Source organism: Theobroma umbraticum, unplaced genomic scaffold (genome assembly GCF_002168275.2).
Source record: "Theobroma umbraticum cultivar Fairchild unplaced genomic scaffold, ASM216827v3 scaffold_147.0, whole genome shotgun sequence".
Taxonomy (NCBI): Eukaryota; Viridiplantae; Streptophyta; class Magnoliopsida; order Malvales; family Malvaceae; genus Theobroma; species Theobroma umbraticum.
The window spans coordinates 1,478,233-1,500,347 of record NW_018397259.1 but is presented as its reverse complement, the minus strand read 5'-3'; the positions used below and the strand labels follow the sequence as shown (position 1 = coordinate 1,500,347).

The 22,115-nt window shown below is 32.8% G+C and overlaps 1 protein-coding gene across 2 annotated transcripts; it reads left to right on the top strand.

The window, feature by feature from the left end:
• The first annotated feature begins 6,105 nt into the window (after positions 1–6,105).
• VLN2 (villin 2) lies at positions 6,106–22,109 on the top strand. Of its 2 annotated transcripts, XM_021425834.2 has the most exons (24): positions 6,106–6,417; positions 8,826–8,975; positions 9,258–9,357; positions 9,504–9,572; positions 9,672–9,908; positions 10,053–10,230; positions 10,399–10,531; positions 12,800–12,959; positions 13,038–13,188; positions 13,270–13,370; positions 13,463–13,621; positions 14,999–15,067; positions 15,136–15,204; positions 15,314–15,451; positions 17,028–17,156; positions 17,708–17,855; positions 18,005–18,015; positions 18,103–18,243; positions 18,321–18,446; positions 19,234–19,296; positions 19,909–20,010; positions 21,063–21,321; positions 21,491–21,720; positions 21,799–22,109. In XM_021425834.2, exons 2-24 carry the CDS (start codon positions 8,920–8,922, stop codon positions 21,910–21,912), a joined length of 2,943 nt encoding a protein of 980 aa, XP_021281509.1. In that variant the 5' UTR covers positions 6,106–6,417; positions 8,826–8,919; the 3' UTR covers positions 21,913–22,109. The 2 variants fall into 2 exon arrangements, with proteins under 2 accessions (XP_021281509.1, XP_021281510.1); XM_021425835.2 differs by lacking the exon at positions 19,909–20,010.
• Positions 22,110–22,115: the final 6 nt, after the last annotated feature.

Below are 22,115 nucleotides of genomic sequence, written 5' to 3'. Positions count from 1 at the left end.
TATATTTCAAAATTTTATTTTATTTTTTACAGTTTGACAATAAAAAATATGAAACATCCATCATATAAAAATTAAAATTTTAATATGAAATATACTAACATAAAAAAATTCCATTAAAATAAAATAAAAGAAAAGAAAGATTAAGTATTACTTGGGTCATTTGCTTTGTTTTATTTTTAAAAACCAATTAGCAAAGAGGTTAATAAACGAGTAATGCTATGGTGACAAAGTGTTAACATCTATTACTTTGACAAATGACATGGTTGACAAGATTAAAAAAAATTCATAAATATGTAAAAATAAATAGTAATATTTTTATTTATTTACTGATTTGAAAGAGCTCAAATAAACTATAGTTATTCTCCAAGCCAGGTGAGGTAGGGATAAGTTATTCCTATGGGTGAAGAGAATAAACTATTCCAAGTTTGATAAAAACAAAGAAGAAAAAGCTCTAATGATTGGATTAACTATTCCAAGTCAAAGGTAGCTAATCCCCCAAGAATAGAATGGAGTGGAATTGGCTATAGCCATGATCCAAATGTAAGGTTAAAAAGGTCACCAAGTATGATCTTAATTTAATAATTACTAGCAACACTATAGTTTTATCTTTCAAGTATTTTTTAAAACCCAAGCCAAAATAACACCAAAAAGGCCATACTAGTTTCTCCATTAGGTAAACAAGGTATACTTTTAAACTAATCTTTAATTTTAATCGAAGCAAATAATATTGACTATCTTGTACCGATTAACATAACTTATAGGAGTTTCGCACCATCAATCTATTATTAATATTATTATTATTATTTTGGTTCAAGGAATAAAACGCTGAGAATGAGCCAATCAATCCTTTTGTTCTTTTGTTTTAGTTTTGTTGAGAGGTCGAGTCAATTCACTGCAAGTACACATCAGCTTTTGAACGGTAGTTGCCTTGACTGCTGACTCTTGGTGGACTCATTCACGTCTTACAAGTAAACTTGCTTCGAAACCGAAAGTGACCTTTAGCTTGATACGTTGGGAAATAGTGGTGTCTATGCCTAGTGTTACAGGTTTAAAAGAAAATTATAGATTTTATATCGATTATCTATTATAGTATAATTAGGCATTTAGATGTTATAAGATATTTTTTATAAAATAAAATCGTAAGTTTTAATAAATTAAATCAAATAATATTTTAATGGTTGATATGATCTACGACACAAAACATGAGTTATCCACTTATGCTCAAACCAAACTCATAAAATTTTAAATTTTGATAAAGAATATTATTATATTAATAAATAATATATATTTATTTATTTAAATTTAAAATATTAATATAAAATATATATTATAATTTTAAAAATATTTTAATTAATAATTATGTCAAGCAGACTTATCCGACCAACCACACGGGCAGCTCTAGTACTAAATTTATTGTCCATATATGGTATAACTTAAATGCCAGAACTTAGAATCCTGATTTTGATAAATTTCTTTCAATAGATTATTATTCTTTACTACATTAGTGATGGATTTTTTAAACTCCTCAAACAATTTTACAAGATTATCACATGTTCATTTATTAATTATACTAATTCATCAATTTTGTTAAGTATAACTTAATAGATATGTTGTAATCCTGTAAATTTACTTGTACATGAAGCTCAAAGACTCCACTATAACAATGTATTGAAGAATTTCTCATAAGTTAATAACAAACGTTTATTAACTTTATAAGGTATATAAATATATATATATGAGTATTTAACAATAATAAGTTTATATCCCTTCTTATTCGAAAAGTGTTCTTGAGAAAAAAAAACATTATAGAGTAAAATAATGAAAGAATAAATATCAAGAGATACTCTGAAAAAAACTGTACTAATCGCTTAACTATTATTATACCTTCTCATGCAAAATTTAAAATAAGATTTAAATTTTTATCTCTCTTTGGATTTTCTAATATGTAGAAAAAAAAAGATGTCACAGATTCAATTCCTATTAACTATATGGGCTTCATTCAATTTTAAGTTAGTTTGTTGATTAATTTAATTTTGAATGCAAAATTTATGTAATTTATTGGAGTAATGTTTCACTGGATGAGTATAATTTCTTGCACATGTGATATAATCAAAAACAAAATTGAAAAGAATGGGTTGAAATAACTCTAAGTGGTCTTAGAATTTTTTTCTAATTAACAAATAACTATTAATGAGGTAATAGCTATTCAAAATTATTACGGTTTTTATTTGACTTAATGGTAATTATCTATATTAACCAAGAAAATGGTAATTATATATATATATATATATATATATATATATATATAAAATAGAAACATTTATATCTCACGAGATTGCTATTAAAGATGTCTATGAATCGGGTAGAGCCATACTTACCAAGCCTTTCTTTTTAAAAATCAATGTTGAACCTAACTTGACATGCTCATTGAACTATTAATTTATTATTAAATCACTAAATCATTATTTTCATATTGAAATCTTAATATTTTATATAAATTTTGAAATTAAAATTTAATAAAAATATATTATTTATTAACATAATAACCTAACCAAGTTTCGAGCTAAAAATTGATGGCCAAACCCAACCCTTAGATACTATTTTTATAAGACAAAAATATATCAGCTAATTTTTTAAATAAAAATATCATTTTGTATCATTTTCAAAAATCACCATTAGTGATGGAGTTAGAATTTCATACTTAGGGCGAAGATAATGTCTATAAAATAGTCATACTAGAAGTTCAATACTTGACAAACACATAAAGTACTTAGATGAAAAAAATTCATATAAAAATTATATAAATAACTCCAATTATGTGTTAAATACAAAATAAAGATATTTTTTAACAATTATTGCATGCTAAGATTGGACAACTTTAATTGAACTCAACGGTCTTCCATAAAGTTGAAGGCCTATCACTAAATCAATGTCAAAGTCTTGAATGATTTTATTTCAATGAGAATGATTAACGAATTTTTAAGAAAATCATTTGACATTCTATTATGAGTCTTGTTCTTAACGTGTTTTATGGCAAAAAATGCATGCTTTAATGTTATAGTAAAAGTCAAGATAAGTCAGATCAATCTTTAAACAAGGAAGTAAACTTTTGATTTTCTCGTTTTTTTTACCACTTGACACAACTCAGAAAGTGTAGACACATTTTTTAAAGCTTGATTATGAAAAAAGTCAAGCTTAAATAGATCTAATTGATAGCTTAAATGCATTTTATCATACTCAGTAAAGTCATCAATATGATATTTATTGGTAAAATTGTAAATACTTTCAACATCAAATGATTCGAAATCATTATAAGTGTTCAAAAATGTGCCAAGAGTAAGCAACTCTACCACATTCTCATTAAATCTAGAATCCAATTCTTACAAGAGTTAGTCAATGGCAGTCAGAAATAAGTTAACTCAACAATGATGCTCAATTATGGAATGAGACGACTTTTATCTAATTTATATCTAACCCCTTATGTCAAGAATCTCAATTTCATATTTCTTATAAAATTTCATTACTGATATAAGCAAAGTTTTATATCCAGCTTCTCTCAATTATTGGAGACGCTTTTTAGTAAGCGACATTAAATGAATTACATCTTGAGACTTAAGTTGTAAAGCTTTTGAGAGGTCAGTTGTTATCTCCACCAACTCCCTTATAAGGTGTAAAATAAATATAAAAAATGATATATTGATATGTTATAAAAATTATAAAATACGGAGCAAAATTATACAATTATTATGAGAGTAAAATTATAAAATTCTAAAAAATAAAGATATATTATAAAATTATTGTAAGAGCAAAGTTATAAAATTTCAAAAAAATAACAATTGTTATAAAAATTTTAAAATTTTTCAAAAGGTGAAGGCCCTTACTAACCCCCCTCCCTTCCGCCCTTGATCATCATGATGATTTATTTGTCATGATATTCTTGATATTATAATGATAATATATAAATAGTGAACTAAAATTACTATGTTAATGTTGATTTATTTGGCCATTATAAATCACAATTAAAGATCATCATGTTGGTAACTTATGGAAGTCAAACGTCATTTAGTATAAAATATTTAAAATAAAGGTAAAATACCCTAACTTTGTTAACTTTTAATCATAATTTCATATGAGTCTATTAATTTTTGAAATGAATATTTCCTCCAAAAGTGTAAACATAATTAACAAAAATAATGTCATGATTAAAATGTCTTTTCTTCTTTCTCCTATTTTTTTTCTCTCAAACAATGTGGATGGCCGACGATGCTCTTATTCGTTGACCAATCACCCCACTACAGGTGTTTTCCAAAGAAGAGAACATCGATCAAGTGCTCCCTAAGAAAGGGGAGCACCATTGGGAGCATCAGATTGATGCTCCTAAGGGAAGGGAGGGATTTGGTGCTCCCTTGAATTTTTTTTTATAAAAGAAAAAATTATATAATAGTAATTTTTAAAATTAATAAATGGTAAAATTATCTTTTTAATATCACCACGTCATCAAACAAACGAAAATACTAAAGATGCTCCCAAGGGAAGGGAGAGAGGGTGTTCCTTAAATTTTTTTTTACAAACGAAAAAAATTATATAATAGTTATTTTTAAAATTAATAAAGGGTAAAACTATTTTTTCAATATTACCATGTCATCAAATAAATGAAAATACTAATGGTTGACTAACAATTGAACATATAAGATTTTTTTTTAGGACGGAATGTCCATTTCGAAAACTAATTGATCTATCTAGAATTATAACTAAAAGTTTGGAGATGCGAGTATTTTATCTTTAAAATAATCATATTAAACAATTAATTATAAATATTATAAAAATTAACAATAAATACTTTTAACATTGTTTTAAAATACAATTTATAAATATTAATATCTTATTTGTTGTATAAAATATAAATTAAATTATGTAATCAACAAATATAAAAAACACATTATTAATATCATGGACAAAATAAATCAAGTATTTGATTAATTGATTAGTGTATGATCTTCGTGCTTAAAGAACAGATTTGAATTCCCTTTTTCCCAATTCCAAAAAAAATATCATGGATAAAATAACTCTTAGTATTATAAATTAAATCAATTGATAGTAAATCGCTAAAATTAAATAAAACATATATATGATAAAATACTAGGGGAATAACTTGTGTGATGGATCTCATATATATATATAAAAGAGACGAGCCTTGGATTTATAAGTAAGGGTTTGCTTTCACTTAATAAACATCTCTTTTAAGTAGGAAGTGTGATCTTGTAACTAGTGGTATTGGAACCTATCTAACTCTTCGTTGATGTGGGATCCTTCAAAGAGAGATAGTAAGATCCGTATAGGTCCAGACCAAAGTGGATTCCTCTCCTTTATGTGTGAAAAAGTCCATATAATGAGAGTATTATACAATGAATATAATATCACGAGTCTCGTATCAATAAGAGATGAAGTGAGTCTTAGCTTATAAGTAAGATTATAAAACCTTTTCTCTCCTTAATAGGGACCTTTCCTCCCTTTCATAGACATATTTTTTGAGCTAGAATATAATCTTATAACACTTACATGTAGCTTTGAATATTAAAATAGTAAAATTATTCATGAATTAATTTCACACATCAGTAAACTTTTGAATAGTACATATGGCATGTCCATTAGGGATAAAATTGGAGTCTCAAATATAGAGATCTATTGGAATATCAAATTTAGAGATCTCTGCCTCCAAATCTTAGGATTTATGAAACAAGAGAAAAAAAGTTGCTATTTTATATCTTAGCATCATATGTGTAGGTATCGAGATATATAATGTATTATAATTATCATATTCAATACCTAAGAAACAGATAAAAGAAAAATGATAAAAATTGCTTAACTAAATGAAGTTAAGTTGTCTGTTGAAAAGAGAGAGAAATGAAATATTTTTCAAATAATTAAAAAAACAATATAAAAACAGAAAAAGAAAAGAAAGGATAAAGAGAAATAAAAATATAAAAGTAATTAGAAATCCATCTAAGCAAAAGAGAGAGCCAACATGGCCGGTGCCATCGTCACCGGATCTTTTTTGCCTTAAATAACGACTTTATCTGCCCCAAACTCTGAAAAATCTTTTTTATTTTTTTCCTTCCAAAAACCCAAAAAAAAAAAAAAGAAACTTCTCTCTTCTGTTCTCAATCTATTCTTCTCTTCATCATAATTCATTCATTCGTCCATCTCTCTCTCTCTCTCAATTTGCAAATCTCAAAAAAGTCCCAAACTAAAGAGATAAAGTTGGAGAGAGAAACGCTCACCCAACACATACCACTGCAATAATTCTCTTCTTCTTTCCAAGTATCCTCCCTTTCTTTCCTATCTTTTAATTGCCAGCTCTGCTTAGCTCCTTTCCTTCCCTCCTCCAAACTCAAAGACAGAGATCTCTCTCTCAAGGTACCCTTTTCTTCTTCTTTGATCATCGTCTATTTCTGTTTTTCTCTGTCTCCTTTGGATATGCTATGATCAGAGGAAAGGCCATTGCTGTGATCACTTTTTTTTTTTTTTCATTTGTGGGCTGTAGCTTATTTGAATCTCTTTTTTCTTTTTTTCATGTTTGATTTGGTGCTTGTTGATCTGGGTTTGCTTGATCTTGTCTTAATTTTAATGGGTTTTGTTTCTTTTTCCTTAATTCTTGTTTTGATCTGCTCGTCTGATGCTGATGACAAGTTTTCAGACGTTCTACTTTTTTGTCATTAAGCTGGCTGGTCATAATGGTTGTTGTTTGTTTACTGCTTGTTTAATCTTGATTTTTTTCCCAAAACTCTCTATTGTAAGTGTACGGAAATTTTTGAATTCTGTTTGTAGCATCAGCTGTGGAAATGATTTGATTTGTTATTGTAACTGAACATTAGAGTTTGAAAGATCTTAGCTTTGAGCCAAGTTTTGATTGATTGTTGGGTTCATCCAATTCTGTTTTTGCTTGCTTTTTGATCCCGTGATCGATCATGGTAAGTGTTGCTTCGATAGCTGATCAATGGCACTAGTGCTAAAATTCTTTGCTGCCATGCAACCTTCTGTTTAGTTGTGTGATCAAATCAAACAGTACATTGCTTTCCATAGAGTGCTCATTATTGGATTGATGCTTCGGATGCCGAGATTTGAGCAAGATTGATGAGGGTATTCTCCTAAGAGCCTGGAACAACTGCAAGCAAATGCTTGATACTTGGCATGTGTGGGATAAGTGGACTTGTGTTAGATTAGTGCGGAAATGATGGATGATTGGTTTAAAGAATAGGAGTTAATTTTATTTTATATTTTTGGCCAGAAGAATAGGAGTTTATTAACTTCCGAATTAAGTGGAGTTGACAATTATGTGCATGTATAGAAAGATGATTATTTTTACTTTAAGAAAGAATGCTGATTGGAGATCCCCTGTCAATTTTGTGAACTTCATCTTGATGTTTTAAGTTCTGCAATGCAAGATGCATGGACATAACACATTCTTCATGTTTATTCATGCTGAAAAGATGCTCCTGTTTCTTCATATATGGTGCAGGAATATGAAATTTGTTATCTGAGATCAACTTTGTGAAAGAGTTCTTTTGCATGCTAATTTTTGTCATTGGTTTTAAGACCAGGATCAGCTAAGTGTTGAGTCTTTGGATGGATAATTATCATTAGGAACTGAAGATGTAATAAGTTTAGTAGCCTAAACAACTCATGGAACATTAGGATTGGACAAGTAGATCTGATTTTTATGGCACCATGTAATGTAACTTGGGTGAATGGAAGATTAAATTCATAGCACATTAACTACAAGGACTATTTGATCAGTTTTCTTCTGTGGATCAACTTCCAAGCATTAATGTAAAGAAGATGACAGTTTTTATACTCATCTGATGTCCATGTGTCTAGGAATTCTTTTAAGAAGATTATCATTCTCACAACCAAAGGCATACTTCTTTGATAGTTGATTTCTCAATTCGTTATAAAATGATGATGGGGCTTCGTTGTTAATATAATGACTATTGAAATAAATGGCAGTTTTCTATGGGAAGTTGGTCATCATGCTGCCTTGTAGAAGGTCCTACGGAAGGCAGGGTTGGGATACTAAGTTAATTAAGGTTATGTACAATAATTTTAATTGGAAGTAATACACGTCAAGTGACCTGGTTTGTGTGCTAGGACACATAGAGACACAACATGCTTTAGTGGTTACTTGAATGATGAAAGAATGAACCAAGTTAACATATGTACGGGATGTCATCCTCAGAGGAGAATAATCAAATGCCATTCGTTGATTTATTGTATGCCTAACCATTTAGATAAGTCTGTGCAGCTATGTTAGATGGACTTGGTACGGGTGGTTGCATGCTGCACATTATTTTTTTTTTTGTATGTTTTAATTCATTTAGAGGGTCCAAAATACATGAAGTAGAAATATCTGATGCCGGTGATTCATGTATCTTGTTTTTCAATCTGGTAGGCTACTTCTCTTTGTCCTGGATAAACAAATCATTGTGTGTGTGTGTGAGCACGCACTCTTTAAATTAATGGAAATCAGGAAAGTACCCCATCTTGCTAATCAAACTATTGTGCAGCTTGTCTGAAATTTATTTATGCTAGACCTTGATAATGTATTGCCAACATTGGCTTGTTGCTGAAGATTGGGAAAAGCTGTCACTTCTTTCCTTTTAAATGGCTCTTCATAGAAAGCAAAACTGATTTGCTTTTTTCCTGATTATTAGACTCTTATTTTTTGTTCTCTGCTTGTATAGTGCATTGTGAAATGGGAACATATTTTTAGTCTGCTTAAATTGCTGTAAGTATCAGTTAAAAAGGTTTTCCTGTATTTTCTCCAGAGCTGTGAAGCTTTGTGCAATTTCTGGACTGCTGAAGGTTGGATTATCAAGTTGAGCTGTACTCTTTTAAAACAGTGATAAAGAGTTCTGAGATATGTCTAGCTCTGCAAAAGTTCTGGATCCTGCATTTCAAGGAGTGGGTCAGAAACCGTATCCTTAAAATGAAGAGCATATAAGTTGTGAAGATGTGCACTTAAATTTTGTATTGGTTTTAGCTTTTTCTTTTAGATAAGGTATATTGATATTTTAATTGATAAGAGAGATTTGGAATCAATAACTATGTTGTTTCCAATGCCAGCACGAAAAAAGAAAAGATAATGCCATCTGCTCTTTTTTTTTTTTTTTATAAAAAAAAATTGAGATGTGTGCTTATGTTGCATATTTGTCCTGGTAATTTCTTATGTTAAGGCTGTTGAACTTGACATATTGTAGCGGGACTGAAATCTGGCGTATTGAGGATTTTCAGCCAGTTCCGTTGCCAAAGTCTGACTATGGAAAATTCTACATGGGTGATTCTTACATTGTCTTACAGGTGCAGACTCTCTCTCTCACTTGCTCTCTCTGGTGTGCTACACAACATTTATTTCTCTCTCTTATTTTGGGCCTTGATAACACATTTAAAGTTTTCTTTATATTTTTTTTCATTTTCTCTTTTCTTTTTATGTATATTTTTTGTAGACAACACCTAGCAAGGGAGGTTCATATCTGTATGACATACACTTCTGGATGGGAAAAGATACAAGTCAGGTGATGCTTCATCTACTTTTACTTTTCTTAATTTGTTGAGGATTTAAATTTCCTTCAAATGAACTAAAACATCATTTGAGATCATGCCGTCACATGTAGGATGAGGCGGGAACAGCTGCTATCAAAACTGTTGAGCTAGATGCAGTCTTAGGAGGGCGTGCTGTGCAGCACAGGGAACTTCAAGGCCATGAATCTGACAAATTTTTGTCGTACTTTAAACCTTGCATTATACCATTGGAGGGCGGTATTGCTTCTGGGTTTAAAAAACCAGAAGAAGAAGAGTTTGAAACACGGTTGTATGTCTGCAGAGGAAAGCGAGTTGTCAGATTGAAGCAGGTATCTCATGCTCTTTACATAAGTTTATGAGTATGGATTGAAAGAAGAAAAAAGAAAAGAAAAGTTTGTAAACTAATTATGAACTTCCACTGAATATGAGATTATTGTGGATCAGGAAATAGCATTTTGTATATGCTTTTGCAGGTTCCTTTTGCTCGGTCTTCACTGAATCACGATGATGTATTTATCCTGGACACTCAGAATAAGATTTATCAGTTCAATGGTGCAAACTCTAATATTCAGGAAAGGGCAAAGGCATTGGAAGTTATTCAGTTTTTAAAGGAAAAGTATCATGAGGGAAAATGTGACGTTGCAATTGTTGGTAAGGGTGCATGCATTTGCAGTATTGGTGATGCTGTTTTTCTTGCTTTTCTACTTCTCCAATAGTATTAATCGAATTGCGTGCAAGGGTTATTTATTTTAATCTATCTAAAGAGGGCACTCTTTCGATCTTCACTTATATATGCGTAAATGGTCATCACCCTGCCAGATGATGGGAAGTTGGATACAGAGTCCGACTCTGGTGAGTTCTGGGTTCTCTTTGGTGGTTTTGCTCCAATAGGCAAGAAGGTTACCTGTGAAGATGATGTTATTCCTGAGACTACTCCTGCTAAACTTTATAGGTAATTGTATCTTCTGTTTTTCCTTCCGCTGCAGAAATGAAAATTAAGTTGCATCTAGAATTTTGCTAGAGTTAGACACTAATGATATGTATCCTATTTATATGTTGGTAAGAGTACTTCAGTTTCTTAGTTATCGCAACCAGATTAATAAGCAAAGAATTAATTTTGCATAGTTTTATTTATATTACTTATTCACGCATGCATGATCAAATACACTCTCATCGTAGATTGACAAAAGAAGAGAAAAACTAATGAGCTGTGTAGCCATTCACCCTCTTTGTTATAAGAGTTCTCTGAAAATGAACTTACTTGGCTGAAAATATTATGTAGACATTTGAGAATTGTTTCAGCTTTCTTGGTTCTGTCTTTTAGTGGGGAGGTGATCATCCTGTTCATATTTTTGTTAACATACTGTTTCATGCTGTATCCTTGAGAAATTATACCTTCGAGAGTTTTTAATTTAAATAGTAGTAACCTTTTGAGTTTATGAAAATATTTATAAATTGTGTTTCTGATGTTATTTGTAGAGATTATGCCTTTATATGGGTCTTATCAATTCTCCAATCTAATGGTATTGATAACCACTAAGCTGGAACTTCAAGTATTCCTCTGAGTAGGAACAAGTTAGTGTTACCATTGTTTAAAAACAACTGTACAAGAAAGCAAGCCTTTTCTCTCTATGAAGGGTTGGTTATATGCATCATAATACAATGCTCTAAATCATAACCTTAGTAAGGTTAGTAAAAGTGAGGAGTGTAGATGTAGTATGTGTATAAATATAAAATCACGCCATCATTCTTCATGTGTATGTATATATGCTTGCTCTTCTATTAAATGCAGGCAGATTAAAACATGAAACTTGTTTTGTTTTGGTCCTATTTAGTCAGTCATATTTTTGGCACATTATCAGAGTGGTTGAAGATGTTGAAGCTAAGAGTCAAGGTCATGACTCTAATGAGAAAAAAAGAAGTTTTTTGGTCCAAGGACAACTGCTTATAACAGTTTTTAGGTCAGCTGGTTGCTAATCTAGTAGTTTATGAAGTTCTCCAGATGTTCTTTTGTTTTGTTTTTTCTAGAACAAGCAGAAGTTTTGTTCGTTTATCTACATAAAGATGCTGGCTGTTGTATATCATGTGCTTCATTAATTCAGGTCATGTTCCTAATAATGTGATTTTAAGGATCTTAGTCTCGTTACAATTGGAGTCTTAACTGATATAAGTATTTCCATGATACTAGGGCGTATAGTTTTATGAAAATTTAGCAGTGTCTTTTTGTGTATCTTTTGATGATTTGGGAGCTTGGGGTTATCTTCTGCATCCCTTTGTTCTTCTACTCTTAATTCTATGTTGCTGTATTTGCTGGATTATTCTCTTCGTTGCTAGTCCTTTGAGGCAAATCTTGTAGCTCCAACCTCATGCCCACATGAAATCATCAGATAAAATTAACCAGTCCTTCCAAGAAACTGTTCATGGTTCTGGAACAGCAGTCATTACCTTTTTTTTTTCTTCCTTGTTGCAAGCTTGCATCAAAGTCCTTTTTATGTTCTTGAAATCCTTAAGCTTCCATATATTTCTTTATCTGTTTTTATTTATTACCTTCAACATAACAACCCATAAAATCAAGCTGTCCTAATCCAGCTAATATTTTACCCTAAAATCTCAACCTGCGGAACCTTGTTAGTTAAAAGCAACCAACTCTAAAACCGTTTTCTTATTTCAAACTCTAGAACCCATTCTATTTAGTTCATCCAATCTGTTCAAAGTCATGTTTCTCACATGTTCTTTTTGGAATTCCTGTCAATTATCTTTATGCTTCAAGAAATATAAAATCAATTTCTTTACTCTTATCAAGCATGTTTTCACTAGTACTGAAGTCATGAGCCAGCATTATAGATTAAGGTCAGAATTGTTAATTCTTACACACTACGTCAATTGCCTCTTTTCTTTATCAAAAAGGAAATGGAGATCAGATTATATATTAGAGCTTTTCCAGTGTATAGTTAATTTTACTGCAGTGAGTGAAAGAACGCATTAAGCTTATTTTAATTTGTTCCCCAGACAGCTTTAAGAATATTTTTGTGGTCGCTGTTATTATAGGTAACATAGATGAACTGAACTTTCTGTGGTAAGATGTTTGTGTTGAGGTAGGGCTTCTATTGAGGCACTCCTGATTGAAATCCTTTTTGAGTTAATATTAGTATATGTTACTGTTGTTTTTAAAGGTGTATGTCTTAATTAACTGCCAATTTGAAATCACTTGTTCCTGTAGCATAACTGATGGTGAGGTGAAGATCGTAGAAGGCGAACTATCCAAAGGTCTCTTGGAAAACAACAAGTGCTATATACTAGACTGCGGTGCTGAGGTTTTTGTTTGGGTTGGACGGGTGACACAAGTAGAGGATAGAAAAGCTGCCAGTCAAGTTGCTGAGGTAGAGCTAGAGTCATGGCATTTATATCTTCATGAATTTCAAGAATACAGATTCTCATTCCCAACCTTTTATCTCCAGGAATTTGTTACTGGCCACAATAGACCAAAAACAACACGCATAACCCGTGTCATCCAAGGGTATGAGACCAATTCATTCAAGTCCAACTTTGATTCTTGGCCTGCAGGGTCTGCAGCTCCTGGTGGTGAGGAGGGAAGAGGAAAAGTAGCCGGTAGGTTTCACTTAGTAAGCTACAAATGACACTATTTTTTTTTTAAATTTACATTATTGAATGGTATTTTTCTACTGCTAGCTCTGCTGAAGCAACAAGGGGTTGGTGTGAAGGGGATGAGCAAAAGTGTTCCTGTAAATGAGGAAGTTCCTCCTTTGCTTGAAGGGGGTGGAAAGATGGAGGTCGAGTTACTAGTCTGTTTTTAGTTTATTTTTGGGATTTGGCTTTGAAGACATAAACTGTTTACATGAGTATGGTATTGCTTGTTTGTCAGGTGTGGTGCATCAATGGCAGTGCCAAGACACCGTTGCCAAAAGAGGATATTGGTAAATTCTATAGTGGAGACTGCTACATTGTGCTTTATACCTACCACTCAGGTGACAGGAAAGAAGATTACTTTCTCTGCTGTTGGATTGGAAAGGATAGCATTGAGGTAATTTACAATGTTCTCGTTGGGTTTGACATAATTTAAATTAATACACCCTTTCAGTCATTCATCTCAACTTTTTGTTGATGATAGAACTGCCTTCCACATATTAATGGGAAACAGTGGACTTGATGTGTTATAATATAGACTAGAGTGCTGCCAAGATGAGCTCCTTGTCATTATTGAAAGACCAATAGATATGCCTACCAGTATGAGTGCCTCCATCAGATGAGAAATTTGAAAGTTGCCTTCCTAATTTCATACACATCATCAACTAGGCCTGCCACATTATCTGGATTCTTAAGCTGCCTAATTAGTTTCCCTTTTGGCAGGCTTACTCTATCGAGGCATTCATAGGTACTATTAGTGGTCCCTTGTCAATCTTGAAGCATCTCAAATTGAACCTTTGATGGAGGGTAGAATTTTGACTGCACCTATTGGATTCTATAAATATAAGATCAGGCTAAGAAAATAGTGAATGCAAGCGCACATACAGGCATATAACAGATCCACGACCCTTCAGTTTAAGTCATGGAAATTTGTGGACAAATAATATTTGGTAAAATATCAGTCTATGAAAATAGTGAATGCAAGCACACATGGGTACATATAACAGATATGCAACCCTTCAGTTTAGTCATGGAAATTTGAGGGAGTCCTAATCTAGGTGCATCTGCAATGGGTGTGAATGGTTAGGAGTTCGCCATTGTAAAAAATACAGCAATTAGTGGCTGGGAAATAAGATTGCTTGACAAATTAAATGAATAAAAGAAGATAAATTGAAGAAAAGTGAGGCCCATAATCCTCACCCATTCTGGAATCTGACAATATTACCACAGCGGCCATGCTATCCTGAACATTAAAATTAGAAGGAAAAAGAAAAACCTGAAATCTCTGATATGAAGTTAAGAAAGAAAAAGAAAATTGAAAGCTGCTATATTTTTTTTCCCATTGATGAGGCCTCATTAACCATCAACTGTATCTTTGCTGGTAATACCTAGTGCAGCTCATAGTTTTTGTTTCTTAAATATAATTTTTACATGTTAAATTTCTTTGCAACAAGTTCAACTTTTGATGTCACTGTTGATTTTTGAGAACTTGAGCATATTCTTTATAATTTGTTGTGCTTACTTCTTACAATGAATTGGCTTCTAACTCATATAGCGGTGACAATATCTACTTCATTCGGCATGTTCTCTACATTGAATTTATATCCCGGCTTTCATTACTTTCCTAATCGTAGCTTCCATATGTTATGTTTGCTGTATAGAAGAAAGAGGTGCTTATGTAGTTCATGTTAATATGATGGACTTTATTCTGGTGATGGTCATTCTTACTAGTTAAAATTTTATTTTCTAAAAGTATATATATTTCTTAATTCAGGAGGACCAAAAGATGGCTGCTCGGTTGGCTAACACAATGTCTAACTCACTTAAGGGGAGGCCTGTTCAGGTATCATATTACCTTTGGCTGATTACTATGATTCTGAGGCTCATGTTTCTAATAGATGCTTCTTGCAGGGTCGAGTTTTTGAAGGTAAAGAGCCACCCCAATTCATTGCGCTGTTTCAACCTATGGTGGTCCTTAAGGTATTCATTTTGACCTCATAGTTTAGAATCTCAATACCAATAGCTTGGAAGATTTTGGTTTAGAATTGATGGTTATCAACTAATTTTCCTATGATTTATTCCTTTTTAGGGTGGTCTAAGCTCTGGTTACAAAAAGAGTATGGCAGACAAAGGCTTGACAGATGAAACCTACACAGCAGATTGTGTTGCTCTCTTTCGGATATCAGGAACCTTTGTCCACAATAATAAAGCATTGCAAGTTGATGCGGTATGCAATTATTGGTTGTTTTGACTCTTTTGCCTTTTAAAATTATGTTTAGTTGGTGATTTGGAATTCTCGATGTTCATGGTTTTTCCTTAAAACTTATATGCAAAGACTAGTTTACTGTTGTTTGGCAAGCAAGTAGAATTTAGACCATAATATTTCCAGTTGCCAGCATTAAGTGTAGAATCATGTTGATGTGACATCTTTTTCAATTTGCACTGAGAAGTTGATAGTTTTAAGTTTTCTTTTGACTTCGAGAAATTTGATTGAAAATTCAGCAATTAAGCATGTAAACCATTAAATATTTCTGTGTTCTTTTCCCACGTTTTCGGGAATTGTGTTGTTTCATTCTCAAAATTTACATTTCTTTGCTTTTGCCTGACTTTAACGGCCTTTCCTATCTTAAATAATTTGAGATATTTTGCAGGTCTTTTTTATGAAATATCCTATATTAAAGTGCTTTAGCATAACTCTTAACATCCTTTCTTTATCATGCTTCAAAAAGCATTATTGTATGTATCTTGGTAATTGTTCAGTGCTTGTCCAGAATCTTTCTGACCATGGTAGTATGATTGGCAGTGTCCTATCACCATGATTTAAAATAGAAGAAATAGCTTGTCAAGTAGCTTGTCAAGTAGAACGTCCCCATCCCTTTTTCTATTATTTTTCTAAATTTCAAGCAAATTATCATCTGGCATATTCATTTAGTCAAGGAAGCTTCACACATAGTTCCCTTGGTTTTTTTTTTTCCTTTTTTATTGTGGTCTCATTGTGCTTTAAGTTCAGTAGTCTCATAAAAGAAATTTGTTTTCCCTTGATAAGCTGGTTTTATTTGCCAATTACACATGATTAATTACAAATGTAAAAGTGAACATGTGTGAAAAATATTTATTTGTACTTGAAACTGAATCTGTTGCTGTCTTGCATTAGTTGAAATATTGAAATGTAAGTCTTCTGAGGATTCGGTTGTTTCTTAAGGACAAAATTCTACCTCTGGCTTTTGTTGTTCACTAATGCTGTAATTATGATTGTGAAACTAGTTAATAAAAAGTCTCATAACTCATGCAAGATGTGATTTGGAAGTTTAGGTTTAAAAACAACTTTGAAGAGAGCATTTGTTGGTGAATTGATGGCCTGGAATCCTGAAAATGTTAGATGAAGATTGTTTGATTTGAGAAGGTTTTAACTTTACAACTATGACTACCAAACTAGTTGATGTCATTAGATGTAATAGAAGAAAGCTAAGACTTTTCTTTATCAAGAAAGCTTGAATTGGTTCAAAACTTAAAGGCATCAAAGAGGCAGCGAAAAGAGTACTTGGTAAACACATGAGAAAGGAACATGAAAGCCTTGGGATTGAGTTAAGTGCTCATAATACACCTAACCTGATTATGGACGTTAAAAGGCAGAGAAGGGAACCAAAAATGCAACTTCCATAGTGTCTCCATTTATTTTACTGGTATCAAATGTGTGATGATGACTGTATTCGTGCAGTTGTTATTATGATGTGTGCAGCATCATGACATATTCCTTTTGTATCCTAACTGCAATACCTCCTTGTTTTGTAACTATTGTTCAGGTGGCAACATCATTGAACTCTACTGAGTGTTTCCTTCTGCAATCTGGATCTTCAATTTTCACTTGGCATGGAAATCAAAGCACCTATGAACAGCAGCAATTAGCTGCTAAAGTTGCTGAATTTTTAAAGGTATATTCTTTGCAGAAAGTTTTTTACTTTTGGTCTTTGGTGTGACACAAGATTCAAGCATTTTATTGGGAAACCTGGTGATAACTTGATATTGTTACAGTCTAGCATCTAACAAGTTAAGGCAACCAATTAATCAATACAACTAAAGAATCTAAGTAATTTATGCCTATATGATCCTGTTCCAATGACATGGTAAGGTTTAATTCTTAGATAATGATTATAGTTCTTTTCAGTTGACTGTTGTAGTTACCTTTTTATTTCATCACAAATCTTCTGCTGATAATACCTGTTTTCTGCTTTTTGAGATTTTTAGTTATTTAGGTATTTATAGTTTTTTTCCTCTGAATCCATTCTGAATACTTAGTGGAACAAGATAAAATATACTCAAAATCAAACAATGAGCTGGTACATTTCACAGTCTAGCATAATGCATCTTCCTGGCATTAAACTTTAGATTTGCTCCTCAATAATAAAAGTTAATAATAGCACATAGTTCTTTTAAACAACTTCCTTCCCATGTCAATCAATCATCTATAATCTTTTGCCTTCAGCCTGGAGTTGCTCTTAAACATGCTAAAGAAGGAACAGAGAGTTCTACCTTCTGGTTTGCACTTGGGGGGAAACAGAGTTATACCAGCAAAAAGGCATCTACCGAGACTGTCAGGGATCCCCACTTGTTCATGTTCTCTCTTAACAAAGGTGTCTTTCCTTGTTCTTAAATGTGATTTGCTTTACTATCAAATTTGTGCTCTGTGCTTTCTTCCTTCTCCTTTAAGTTATTGAGGAAGCTTATTACCGTTCTAATTGTTCGTTCCATGATTTTATCTGTTTCCAAATGGATGCCTCAGGAAAGTTTGAGGTAAGTTTGAGACTTCTAATGTAATTGAACTCCTTTCCTCCAGGTAGCCAGTCTCTTCTACATGTAATTTTACATTTTGTTTTGCAGGTTGAGGAAGTTTACAACTTCTCTCAAGACGATCTCTTGACTGAAGATATTTTGATACTCGACACACATGCTGAAGTGTTTGTTTGGGTTGGTCAATCTGTAGACACCAAAGAAAAGCAAAATGTTTTTGAAATTGGGCAGGTAATAAATAAAAACCTGATTCCTTTGTCATTTTATCCTTTCAATCTGTTTGGTATTCATTTTGAAGTTCTTTGCAGAAATACATAGACATGGCTGCATCTCTAGAGGGTTTGTCTCCAAATGTTCCACTTTACAAAGTTACCGAAGGAAATGAACCCTGCTTCTTCACAACATTCTTTTCATGGGATTCCACACGAGCTACTGTACGTGTGTTCTTGACTAGATCTTTCTTGAGCTACTGTCACTTCAAATTATTGTTAGATCACTTTCATCTTCATCAGCAACAAATTATGAGAAGTTATATTCTCAGCTTGTCTATGCAAAATGGACAATATTGAGAAAATGCATAGCATATGGTTTAAATCAATGCATTTGTATTGTGGATGAGGAAATGTTTGAATGTGAGACTGATGGAGAGCCTGTAGAGGATTTCTATGACTATTTAACCACACATTTAAGCATCAAATGTAGCCTGGGTTCATGAGTTTCTATCTCTGGAGAAAAAAACAAATAAGGAGAAAAAATAAAAACTTTAGAGCTGGTGTGAGGTGCAGGAAATAAGAAGTCAAAGTACAAGGACTCTAAAATTTAAACTGAGATGAGAGAGCCCCAAGTATGAAAAGTTATGATAGTAAGCATTATGATGATGCTACTTGGACTAGAGCGGAAGTCTTGATTAGCATAGTGCACTTTGTTGAAAGTACCATCTAATTCAAAAAAAAAAATTAAATTAAAGGATCATACCATTGAAAGCCTCTTTTATCTTGAATAAATATCGCAATTACTTTAATTGTTGCCACTTGCAGTATACCATAAAAAATGGTTCAGCTTATTCTATACTCACACTCTGAAAGAGTTATGAAATACTATTTTGTTTCTTTAAGGGTTAACAGCTCTTCCACTGACATGGTTCATCCTTCCTTTCATGTGTGTTTGCATTCAACTGCATATGTTTGATATATATGCTTAGATGTTCTCTTTGGAATACAGGTACAAGGAAATTCATTCCAGAAGAAGGTGGCATTGCTCTTTGGGGCGAGCCATGCTGTAGAGGTAAATTCTTTCTTTAATTCACATAAGCTGACCAATTCTCACTATATGAAGCTTCTGTCAAGCATACAGTGAAATTGGGTTCATAAAAATTAAATGGGAGTCTATTTTCAAGGCTCCTTGTAAGGAAAATAACTTATTAAAGCAGGTTTTGCTTTGATGGATTGAAAGCATGGATGAGATTTGTTATAATATTACTTCTTTTGATGTTGTTATATATGGCTTCCTTTTGGCTTCCTGTTATAAACTTTGCTTTGCTTATCCATTGTGGGCATCAATAATCATTTTTCTATAGGCATATTGTTGCTAAACTTAATTCAGGAAGAGGAAGCGTCTTGTTTAAATGACACGTAAAGAAAACTTTTAAGATAAATTAATATATTATCTGTTACAATGTGATGACACTGAACTTTAGTAGCGGTTGCCCTAAGGTGGAGCCTTAGATCCTGACCTTGTTGTCCTTTTGGATAATAATTCAAATTGGTAAATTAAGGACGGTGGCATTAGGTCTTATGTGAAGATGATAATGTCTCTCTCTCTCTCTCTCTCTCGCTCTCTCTCCATTTGTTTGCTAAACTAGTTCCCTGACTGATGGATTCTATGCTGCCGAGACAGGAGAAGTCCAATGGGAACCAAGGGGGTCCCACTCAAAGGGCTTCAGCTTTAGCTGCCTTGTCTTCTGCATTCAATCCATCTTCTGCAAAATCAACCCTTTCGGTAATAAACTGCTCCATGCCACCAAAATTTTTCTGAACTCTTTTCTATACATTTCTTTAATTTTGACTGCATTTAATTTTGAGTCTCGTTAGTAACAGCTGAAAAGGAACTAGTAAGTTGAACCGGTTGTACCGTCCGAATTAGTTTGAGAATAGTAGGACTATTAGCTGCTTTGGTTTAGGAGAATACAATTGTGCTTTATGGCAGCCTTTCATTGAAAATTTGTAATGTTTGGAGTTTTGATTCTTATATTCTGTTCTTTGCATTGTTGGTTTGATGTAGTAGGGTGCTTACGCTGCTGACAACCCACCTAATGAAGTTCCCAAAACATTTGGAAGGGGGTGTTAGAAAACTGGAAATGAATGCCTTTTAAGAATACATATAGGATTTCATTTCTTAGAGATATCACCTGCAGCACAAAAAGTAGTCTTTATCATGCGTAACCCATACTTGCTTACAGATATCCAAGTATAGTTCATCAACTTGCTTCATGTTGTCTTTTGTCTAACGAATTTTTTACATTCTGGCTCCTTTGAATAATGTTTGTTATCTATGCTAGCTGCCATTGCAGGATACCAAAAGCCAGAAAAAAAAAAATGATGTAAATGAAAAGAGGAGAATTATGAATCCTGTTGCCTCTTAATTTTACAATGTTTAATTTGCCTTGTTAAATATGTATTTTGTTTTTGGCTGGACATGTTTTGGATTATTATTTTTGTTTTCCCCCTTTTCCCAGTTAATTTCAGCTTCATAATGCGTTTCTTTCCCCTTTCTAATTAGCTTGAATATTAGTTCTGCTTGTTTTCCTTATTCGTGTATGTTTTTACTTTATGTAGCTCATTTGACTCTCGTTTCTGTATGTAACTGGATGCTGTGCTTATTATTCTTTCTTGTTGCATTTCAGCCGTTTTGTTACTTTACATGTCATTATGTATCATTGTTTTTATATATGGAGATTATGACTGAAGTTATGTGTGCTTCTGTGTTGAGAATTCAAAGCATTCTTTAACTTTTCTTATGAATTAGGTATTTGATATGTGACATTGTTGCAGGCCCAGGATCGATCTAATGGAAACCAAGGAGGACCTACGCAAAGAGCTTCAGCTTTGGCTGCCTTATCTTCTGCATTTAATTCACCATCAGCAAGCAAACTTTCAGCAGCAAAGCCTTCTAGTGCCAGTCAGGGATCACAAAGAGCAGCAGCTGTAGCTGCTCTTTCCTCGGTTCTTACTGCTGAAAAGAAGAAACAATCACCTGATGCATCCCCTACAAAATCCACTAGCAGCACTCCTGCAGTAACCAGCCCACCTCGTAAGAACCCTTGTGCAATTTTATCTTAAAAAAAAAAAGAAACCATTGCTTTGGGCTGATCCACAAGAAGGTGCTAAATATTCTTGGTGCAGCACCTGATAAGTAAATTTGACCTCCTGTCTTTTCATGTACTTTTTAAAACTGTTTCTGATGCATTGACTTTGTACAGCTGAAGCAAAGAGTGAAGTGGACCCTTCTGAAGCAGAGGATTCTCAAGAAGTTGCCGAAGCCAAGGAGACAGTTGTAGTATCTGAAACCAATGGGGACAATTCAGAACCAAAACAAGAGCTGGAACAGGATGAGAATGGCAGTGGAAGCAGTCAAAGTACATTCAGTTATGACCAACTGAAGGCCAAATCTGACAATCCTGTAACTGGAATTGACTTCAAGCGGAGAGAGGTTTGTTGCGCCATTGATGTTTTTAAGTTCATTCTATCTTTTCTGAATGTTCATGTCCTTACTATTTTGATTTCTCAGGCATATTTATCAGATGAGGAGTTCCAGACAGTATTTGGGATGGCAAAGGAAGCATTTTATAAATTGCCAAAGTGGAAGCAAGACATGCAGAAGAAGAAAGTTGATCTATTCTAGAGCATGAATTCATTCTAACCAGCAATCCCTCATATAAATTGGTCTTCACTTCTGCCTTGGTTTCATCGGTATAAGATGCCTGGATTGCCATGTCTAGCTTTTTGTCATTTGCCGTTTTGGTGATGTAGTTGTGGTTAGTATCGGGATTGATTGTGATGTTGCATAAAAGAGTGATTTGTTATTTTTTTTCCTTGTCCACACCC